Here is a 9715-nt window from a genome sequence, read left to right as displayed (position 1 = left end):
TGCACAAATTGGCTAATATCTAAAATCTTAATCCAGGTTTCCAAACGAAAACCTGGGTAACAATTTACGACTGGCCCACTCTTTATCAGCATAATAGCATTTGGCAAGGGAGGGAGGCAGCGTGGAAAGTGTGGGTACAAATTTATATATAAAATAAATTAATTGGTCTGATATACGTGAAGATGGTCACAGCATCTCAGTAAGCTCCAATAAGATTAGGTGTTCTGTCCATTGGATAAAGACTAGATGACTGTCAGTATGGCAATATTGTTCGTGTATAGTAAATCGCAACTGTTTTTTTTTTTTAATTGTTCACTATCTGCCAAACTGCTTCGCTTTGTGATGAGTAAAGTTCACAGTCCAATAAATGTTGGTTTCGCATAAAGCTGCACACACTTGAGTGACAAACATTTATTCTCTGTACAGCTGTGAGGTGTCAATGGCTAATCAATATTATCATTCACTTATAGAAAAATACATTTGTTGCACCATTGTTACTCTACACCCGTATAGAAATATTAAAAACATGTTAAGTCAATTTCAGGAAACAAAGAACGTGATTAATCTTTTCTACTGGATTGTGTGCAAAATGCTGAAAAACTCAAATAGATTCTGTTTCATATCCACCAGAACACAGTCTTTGTAGTCAATGTCCTCCTAGCTCATATTTGGCTTGTTTGGTAAAAATGAAAGTAAGAGCCTCTGGTCGAAGCTTGTCGGCAGCATATGATGCATTGTGTTGCTTTCTTAGGGGTGAAAACAAAAAAATGCGTCATGAGCGTCACAGTATCCAGAGGCGGCAGCAGCAGCAGAGCTCTTCTGTGAATTACTAAGACACACGATGTGTTGACCACAGTGTAAACATGCGCGGGAGACACCAACATCTCCCAGTAGCTGATCACGTTTAGAATTTACAAGGGCGGATCCATTTTCTAAGGATTTAACTAATTGGCTGTAAAATATGATAAATCCAGTAAGTGGCACTGCTGTGCAAAAAGACGATATTCTGACATCTGTCACCTGCATTTATGCAAACCATGTCGGGAATCCTAAAGGTCCAGTGTTTAGCACAAGTCCCCAAAATCCTCAACGGATGGTCAAGAGCATGTTTCTTGGCGATGAGTTGACCTTAGTTGGTCCACTCGTGATGACAATCATCCTTGTGATGCGAGGATGCTGCTAGGGGGCTGCAGGAAATCATAAAACAGTCATTCTATAGTTCTACACCACAATGACTAATACAGGTGAGTCTCAATAAATTGGTATATGTTCAAACCTCAGAAAGGAAAACTAATATTTCACAGATTCATTCAACAAGGCCAATTCCTGACTAATTTCTATATTAAAAATCATTTTGAATATGATTCAGTTCAGCTAACTAATGTTTTAGTGAGAATATACCATTGCGTGTTATTTAGTTGTGACACTTATTTTTTTATTTAAACTTTTTTTAAATTGTCCAGAAATGAAGTGAGTACAGTGCAATTCAGCGGTGACCTGCAAAAGCTGATGGCATATACACAGTGTGTACGCTGTTTGATCTCAGCCCATTGGAGCCCAGTGTTTGGATGCCGATCTCATGTGGGTAAGTCAGTTCCACGTTTTCCAGGACACACTGTAAAACATACAGTTCAAATAATATGTTCCTGAGATGTTTTTTGACACAGAGTGATGATGTATCACTTCAAAGACTTATAATTCAAAATCCTGACTACGTTAGCACACTGAGACAGTAGCTATATTACTTTAATAAACGTACCTTGGTGCATGCTGAGCTCATCACAGACTTGTAGAATTCCCCATCCACAAACACCTGAAAGTACAAGAATTTGAGAGCTGACTTCTAAGAGACAAATGCACCTGCACGGCGATAGTTTAAAAGGTAATAACAACTGAAACGTTCTGACCTTGATTACAAAAAAAAATGGGGGCGCACACACACTTCAGTGTAAACTGCATTAGATAAATCTGATTCTGTCAGAAATAAATATATTGTGCCTACCCTGTAACCATACACAAAGGTGCCATGACTGCAGCCAAGCTCATCTAGAGGAGGCCTTTCCCAGCCAATCAGGAGGCTGCTGTGACCCACTTGTTTGAGGACCTCCACAGAGCACACCTCTGCTGGGGCGCCTAGCAAGGATAATCACACGTCGCACAGTCAGCGACAGCATAACGCCTCTGCACACACTATTTTACTTTTGTATGCATTGTCATATTACCTGGCTTGGGCCTTGAAGGTCTCATCTGCTCTGGATCAACGTGGAACTTATTTGACGATCCCTCGGGAGATTGTTGTGAAAAACGTAAATTGAATGTAGTGAATTCCAGGCCGTCGCACGCAGGAGGATCAGCACCATTAGGTTTTATTACCTCGCTGAAAACATCAGCTTTGTGGACAGTCGCTTTACTCGGGGCACTTGTGTCTGAGGCAGTGATTTGGAGATTTGTGTCAGAACACACAAAGACACCGGAGTCAGGAGTTTTAGAGGCCATCAAAGGAGAGGAAGCTGAATGTTCAGCATCAGCCACGTCAGGAAAAAATTGGCTTTTCGGTTTTAAGGACGCTGGTACATTGGAGTCACTGCTTGAGGTCGAGTTTGTTTTGCTTGAGGCAGCAGTGCTAACCAATGACTTGGTAACAGAGCTTGGGGATGACATAGCTCCTTTAAAATGACGGTTCGCTAACAAATGAGGTGCGAATGACACATTAGCAGCACATCTCGCGGTGACTGCATTGAAAAGTTTTGTTGGCTGAGTTTTTGTAACTGCTGAGGTTGTCACTGGTGGAAGGTGCTTGGCCATGCTTGTTGGAGAGCAGAGAGGGAGTGGACCACTAGATAGAGCAAGGACACAGAGCCTTTGCGACTTTTTCTGAGAAGATGGGTTTGGGGATGCAGGAGCTGAGAATGACATTCTTCTGGAATGGTCTTCTCTTCCTCCACCCACCACAGCCTTTGAATGAAACAGACATATTAGACATACAGTGACAATATTTATCATTTCAATCTGATGAAGACTGGCATGACTGCTTACCATACAGCTACTCAGCAGAGTCTGTTGAAGCTGCTCTTGGAGGTTGATGATCTTCTCAGGACTGCTCAGCCTCCTGCTCACACCGAAAAAGAGTGGAGGTGTTGAGTCGTGTCTTTTTTCGTGTCCAGTGGCAGAGGGGGAAAGCTGTGTAGTAAAAGACATCAAAAAACACATTACAATTTTCTTAAAGGAAAATGGTCAGTAATATCGTTTCTCAGAGTAGAGTAACAATAAATAAAATGTCATTGGTTTCTTAATACAAAAAGCGGCGAGTAATTGACACCCACCCAAAAGTGTTTAGAATTGTCTATGGAGTTCGTAGGTCAGCATCAAATGTTATTACTGACGAAACAAAGCTCCTTGTCTAACTTCAAACATGTTTCCTAAGCTCCCAAAGAGATGGAGTCAAAGACATATTGTTATACAAAACATGACTTTCTTACAAAGGTTTGTTCGGCATTCTGAGGTTCAGCTGATGGTGGCATCTGGTGGTCCGCTTGCGTACTTGGCACAAGTGAGTTGGCATTTCGCTTCCTTTGCACAATTGGCATACACAGGACATCGCGACTGCAATCGGGAACGTTTGTCGTCGACTCCTCCAAAGAAGGGTGTTTTGTTTCTTTCACTTCTCTGCATTCGGTCCGAGTGTGTCCATTTATGTAGTTGTGGAATTTGGGAACAAATCCCGGCGTGAGCCCACATTCCTGGTCCTTTGCAAAGCTTCCAGGCGCGAATGCAGCAGAGTACTCGAGTAGTACCGTGTCTCTGAGCAGCTCATCAGCCCGCTGTGTCAGCGTGGAATCCACAACGTTGTGCCTGTGCAAGGCTCTCATCATCTGTGCCAATAAGTTGTTTCTCTCTTGACATTTTAGCACCAGGCAGGAAAGTTTGGCCTGTCATGATACATCTGTCAGTCACTATCGCGTAACGACAGACGCGTATTCTGTTAAAGCCTCGTACGACTTTCCTCACCTTTAAGGGAACTACTAGATCCACATCGAACTGGCTCCTTGTTTTCTGCAGTGCGTCATACTACAAACGCAAACAAAAACTGTAACATGTATGTCACACAAGGGATCGGACAGTAGGTTGCCCACCTTGGCTTTGACGTCATTGTAACGTGCGCGGAGAGACATGAGAGCGCTGAGGTCATCGTTGTTGTCCCGCTCTTTTTTCAGAGTAATATACTCAGAGTTCAGCTCCTCTAGCGCCACCGTCTATGGGGTCGGCCGCACATCAGCTTTGACAAATGTACACAAATACAAATCTTCAAAGCAAACACGCGGTCACCTTGGCTTTAAGCTGAGCTGTGAGCATGTTGTATTGGTCTTCAATTTGTGACTTCAGTGACATAGTGGCAGTCTTTTCCTTGACGAGGACAGAGATTTTGCTTTGCAACTCGTTGACCTGCAATAGACACCACCAAAAGTTTCAGCTGACAGAACTTTGTAAATGGAGCCGATGCTTTTCAATAACCAAAAACAATACTGCACTCCAAGCGAGCCTGACAGGGCATCAGGTTCCCCACACCCTGTGAAGGAAATTATCTTATTGAGGATCAGAAATTACCTGCGTGGTAAGGTATCCATTTTTCTTACAGATTGTATCTGTTTGGTTGATGAGATCTGTCAGCCTCTTAACCTCATCACCTGCTAGGGATGCTTGCTTCTCAGCAATTTGCTTTCTGGCTTCCGACTGACTCAACTGCATTTGTAGCGCCGTGTTCTGCCCATATGTAATGTACACAAAAACACAAGTTAATAGTCATATAGATGTGTAAAGGCAAAAAAATTTTAAACTGACCTCTGCATGTCTTTTGTCCAGTTCTTGCTGTGACCTTTTTAGTTCTTCTCTGACAACTTCAATAACTCTCACCAGCTCACTTGATTCCTGTTAATCCATTAAACAATATTTTTGAGGAGAATAAATGACTGTTATCATAGTTAGATGCAAGGCAGCCTTCCCGTGTCATACCTGTATAGTGGTTCCAACATTTTGTTTGTTTTCTATTTCAGTCTCCATCTTGTTGTATTGCGTCTGACTGTGAGGATCAGTTTGTTGGCCACTCATTTGTTCTCTATGAGACTGAAGTAATTTTATTATCTGCGCTTCCTCTTGTTTCAAACATCGGACTGAATGTTCAGTTTTTACTTTTTCGTTCTTCAAACTGCTAATTGACTTTAGCAGACTGTCATAGTCCCCTTGTAAATGTTGGCGAGGTTGATACTTATCTGTTGACTCTTGAAGACAATCTCTTGGTTTGTCTGCTGTCTGACTTAATTGGGCCTCTCGCTCCAAATGTTGCGCTGTCTGTGCAATTTGTTTGAGCTCCTCTTTTCCACCTGACAGCGACTTGAACAGTTTTTCTTCTTCTTTTTCAAGGACCAAACAAGACTCGGCGAGGTTTGCTTTCTTTTCCTCCAACTCTCTCACAGACTTTGAAAGACGAACTTGCACATCCTTCAGCCCGCTGAGCACCCTGATTATTTGGTCTCGCTCCTGCTTAAGACCATCCAGAGATCCAGCTATCCCGTCCTTCTCCCCTTTGAGTGCCCATATTGTCCGAGTTAAGTGCTGTTTCTCCTGAGTCTGTGTTTGGACTGACAGAGAGATTTCCCTGTGTTCCTTTCTAAGAGTTACCACACAACCACGTAGCTGCCCTTGCTCAGCTTTCAGGCTCTGGATAGACTTGTTGAGCTGCTTCACTTGATCACTAAGTGACTTCACCAGGAGATGACTTTGTGCTCCGTCTTGCTCTATTGCCACGCTCTCTTCTGGGTGGTTTTCTGGAAACCTTCCCACGTGGTTTTGTTTACAACAATCCACACGCTCTTCTAACTTTTGCTGCAGCTCCATGATTGTATTGAGATCATCCTCCGTCTTTCTGGTGAGTTCATTGATAAGACAGCCGTGTTCTTGCTTCTCCTGCTCCAGCTTGGCTTTGTCTTCCTGCAGACGCAAAATACTTGCCCTCAGTTGAGATTGCTCTCTCTCCATTTCGTCCTGATTGAGCTCAATGTGAGCCAGCAGCTCCTCAATGCGGAGAGCCAAGGCTCGGTTTTCCTGATTGAGGGCATGGAGAAGGCCGTTGTGGTCGCCGACATCATCTTGACCAGGAGATTGGCAAGCTTCAACCTCAGCACTGGTTAAAGTTGCGCCAAACTGAACACAAAAAAGTCCGCACTGAGTTACTTGTGTCAGTTCATTTGATCAATCCATAGAGTGTATCACACTACAATACCTTTTGCTTCTCCTCTCTTTGGTTTCTGAGTTGTAGTTTCAGTTGTGCGTTCTCCTGAGCCATTAACTGCAGCTGCTGCTTTGATTGCTGAAGGGCGACCTCCAGGTGTTCACATTGCTCTCTGAGACCCTCAAGGTCCTCGCCTAAACCTAAGCTCCTGTATGCCTCCCGCAAGGCTTCAGATTCTTCGCTGTGGGTGGCCTCCACATTGAAGCCCCCAGGAGAGCCCCACTCTCCGATGGTCTCTGAAGCCAAGTTGAAGGTTTGGAGGCTCGGGTGAGGGAAAATGCTTGGAGCGTGGTTTTCAGCTGTATACAGAGGCCCATGTTTGGCAGTAATCGCAGGAGCTTTGGTGGCACTTTTGGAGGTCGCTGCTGCAGCCTGGTGTTGGGTAACTGAAACTGCATCATGCAAGCCCAATACCTTGGAGGGCAAAAAGAGCACAGAATTTGTGGAGCTTTAATATGACCACATGAAAATTTTTTATCTAAAACAATTCTTTTTTTAAAGTTTGCTCTAAATAACCATCCTTCCTATAGTGTTCGTCTTCTTTAGAGTTGCCATTGAACTGGAGCCTATTGACTTGCACTGGGCGGCACTCAATCACGGTACATAGTAGACTAACAGACTAGACTTTTCACACTCAGATCCGGAATATATCTCAATTTGCTTGCTCTACTATTAAAACATAATAAAAACATGCACTTTTGCGAAGACTCAAAACTGTCCTTAGCTGTCAACATAAATGTTTGTTTGACTATGTTGTACAGCATGAGTGTGAATGCTTAGTTGCCTATACACTGTGTGCCCTGATTGGCTGGTGACCAGTCACGGGTGTACCGCGACTCTCAAAGGACAGCTGTAACATGGCAATTAAGTATTTACTATCCATAACAACATTCAACCCCCATGTAATGTAAAAATAAAAATCATACCCAGAAAAAAAAAAAAAACAACACCTTTTCAGAGCTTCCCTCGACACAATGTACAATTGTACTAGCGTCAGACGCAGCAGAGCAAACATCAGAAGAGATTGCAGATGACTGGCTGGGAGTTTGTTGAGCGGAATCCTTCAGGTCATGTTTGAGTCTGTGGTTTTCCACTCTGAGGTCTTCCACCTCCTTAGTCAGGACACTTTCAGACAAATTCAGCTGTTGTACCTCGACCTTCATCTCCTCCACCTTGCAGCACAGGAGAAGGCTGTTCTCCTCTGCTTCCTGGAGCTGCTCTATCAGCCTCCTATGTTCTGTCATGCCACTTTCCTCTCTCTCCAGCAGCACCCTGAGATCCTCCTGCAGGGTCACGATGAAACTTTGCAACCTGACCTCATTTGAGTTCTGTTTGTTGTCTGTACTCCTTTTATTTTCAGTTGTTCCCTCGTCCTCTTCCTGCCTTCCATTTCGTTCTCCTCCATTGTTTGAATGCCATTGCCTCCTTCTGCATTCATTTTTCTCTTCTTCTCCTTCACACTCTTCTCTAGCACCTGGCTCCTGCAAGTGACTTTCGTTGGGCGCAATTCGGACCGCGCTCAATGCTGTGACATCAGTGGCCGCACTCACTGTCATGTCCAGTAGCTGCTTCTCTAAAGTGCAAATGCGCCTCTGCAGGCTTTCCTCTCTGTCCCTTGCCAGGCTAAGCTTGTGGTGGAGTTGGTGTTTCAGGTTATCAAAGTAGTGGGACTGTCGACCCATCTCATCCTCTTTGGCCTTCAGCTGCCTCTGACAACGCTGCAGTCGCTCTCGCCATACACGTTCCACTTCGTCACAAGTCTGGACGGAATATCGTATGTTAGAGATTGTTGTATCTTATCTGCCACATTCTAAAACTACCATTAAAAATAGAAGAAAATGACACACATGCAGAGCTCAGACTCACCATGGTCCTTAGCTCTTAGCTCAGCGTGAAGTGTTTCTGACCAAGCCTCTGAGAGTATTACATGCTGGGGTGGGTGAGCGTCACAGCCAGGCGATTCTAGCTGAAAGCTCCTCCCTGTACTCTCTTACTCTCTGATCTAACCATCACAAAGGCACAGAAAAGGTCAGTGGGTATGTCATCTAACTCCCCAGCCTTTCCCTTTGGTACTTAGCAAAAAGGAGCAAATTGGGTTGGGAGACTGTGAATTAAACCGACACGTTAGTGCCTCGAGAGATGTAAATGGCAGCGTGCCAACATTCAAATACGAAGAGACGGCGTGTGTGCGTGCACGTGCATGTACGACATCACCGGATCCCCTCTCACCTGTTACTCAGGTTGCATTCTGACTGGATGGTTGAACTTGGGAGCTTCATCAGAGACTTTGCCACATGCTTAATAACATCCATGTCCAGCTGTATCCATGGTAACAGGACTCTTCACTTCTATACCAAGATCTCGCAGGTTCACGTGATCGTCTTTTGGTTTGCTTGTGTTCCCTTAATATCTTTTTCCCCTGTAAAAGAAGGGATAATAGTATGTATGCCGTGTAGACACCATAAAATAAATTCTCTTTACTAAATGTAGACAGTTGTGCATCTTTGGATATTGATTACACTCATCTATTATTGATATTGTTAACAGCTTGCTAGCAAGTTGGACAGGACCACTATCTCTCAAGTTACTCCAACGCTCCTCTTTTAGGCTTAACATGTTTTTCACCCATCATCCCTAACTGCAGCTAAAGGCAAACAAAAATAGCACAATCACAAAATATCACAATTATACTCGTTGTAAAAAAAAATGTGATAACCTTGTTTGCCTCGCTGTACTGTTTCCTCTTCTCCATGCGGATTCGAGCCAGTAAATTCATTGGAGCGGATTTGTAAACGTGTGTTGCCCTGCTGTTTCCTTAGAAACACCGCTGAAGTGAGACTTTGCCAGAATCCTCAACTCACCGCCCCCTCCGTCACTGCACTTTAATCTTCTTCTCCTGTTGTTCTTTACCCCTCTGGAAGGAATTCTGATCCATAGTGTTTCTCCATAAATCCAAGTTGTGTGTGTCAGACAGCAGCGTTAATGTTTTTGTTCCAGGTCCTAATATCAGCATAGCAGTCATTCATAAATAAATCTTGTGTATAAATAGTTTTTCATGTCTTTGCAGGTAATTTCTTCTGTAAAAAGTGCATTTATCAAAAAGGCCATTGGGTAAACATGAGCTGTCCTACAAATGCATAAAAAACAATTGTGTCATTTTGTCCTTTCTTGCTTCTGCAACAGCTTAACACCTGAAAATGAAAACAAAAAGGTGATTTAAATAACAGGCCATGGGTGAAAAATGATATGACACTTAATATGTATACCTGATGTGGTTCCACTATCATGTTCATTAAGGCCAAAGAATAAAGGCTAAAGAGAAGAACAAAAAGAGGAACAAAAACTAAAACAACAAAGGAGTGCACATTAACATGTCAGGAAAGAGAGAGAGAAGAAAAGCAGTCGTCAGGAACAAATGTTGAATAGATG

At 43.4% G+C, this 9715-nt stretch overlaps 1 protein-coding gene across 2 annotated transcripts; it reads right to left on the bottom strand.

Moving 5' to 3' along the window:
- Nucleotides 1–419: 419 nt before the first annotated feature.
- On the bottom strand, nt 420–9675 carry LOC133156189 (uncharacterized). Of its 2 annotated transcripts, XM_061282002.1 has the most exons (19): nt 9553–9675; nt 9003–9477; nt 8516–8705; nt 8153–8288; nt 7237–8046; nt 6278–6700; nt 5011–6198; nt 4840–4926; nt 4606–4761; nt 4327–4443; nt 4134–4253; nt 4009–4068; nt 3480–3929; nt 3037–3180; nt 2223–2955; nt 2003–2133; nt 1760–1813; nt 1498–1615; nt 420–1187 (listed from the first exon to the last, which is right to left on the bottom strand). In XM_061282002.1, the coding sequence occupies exons 4-19, from the start codon at nt 8153–8155 to the stop codon at nt 1180–1182; spliced, it is 4602 nt and encodes a 1533-aa protein (XP_061137986.1). In that variant the 5' UTR covers nt 8156–8288; nt 8516–8705; nt 9003–9477; nt 9553–9675; the 3' UTR covers nt 420–1179. The 2 variants fall into 2 exon arrangements, with proteins under 2 accessions (XP_061137986.1, XP_061137994.1); XM_061282010.1 differs by having other exon boundaries at nt 9003–9608.
- Between the last annotated feature and the right edge of the window lie 40 nt (nt 9676–9715).

This window comes from Syngnathus typhle, linkage group LG1, assembly GCF_033458585.1.
Source record: "Syngnathus typhle isolate RoL2023-S1 ecotype Sweden linkage group LG1, RoL_Styp_1.0, whole genome shotgun sequence".
Lineage (NCBI taxonomy): Eukaryota > Metazoa > Chordata > Actinopteri > Syngnathiformes > Syngnathidae > Syngnathus > Syngnathus typhle.
Note: the sequence above shows the minus strand (reverse complement) of the source record. Positions and strands in the feature narration are given on the sequence as shown.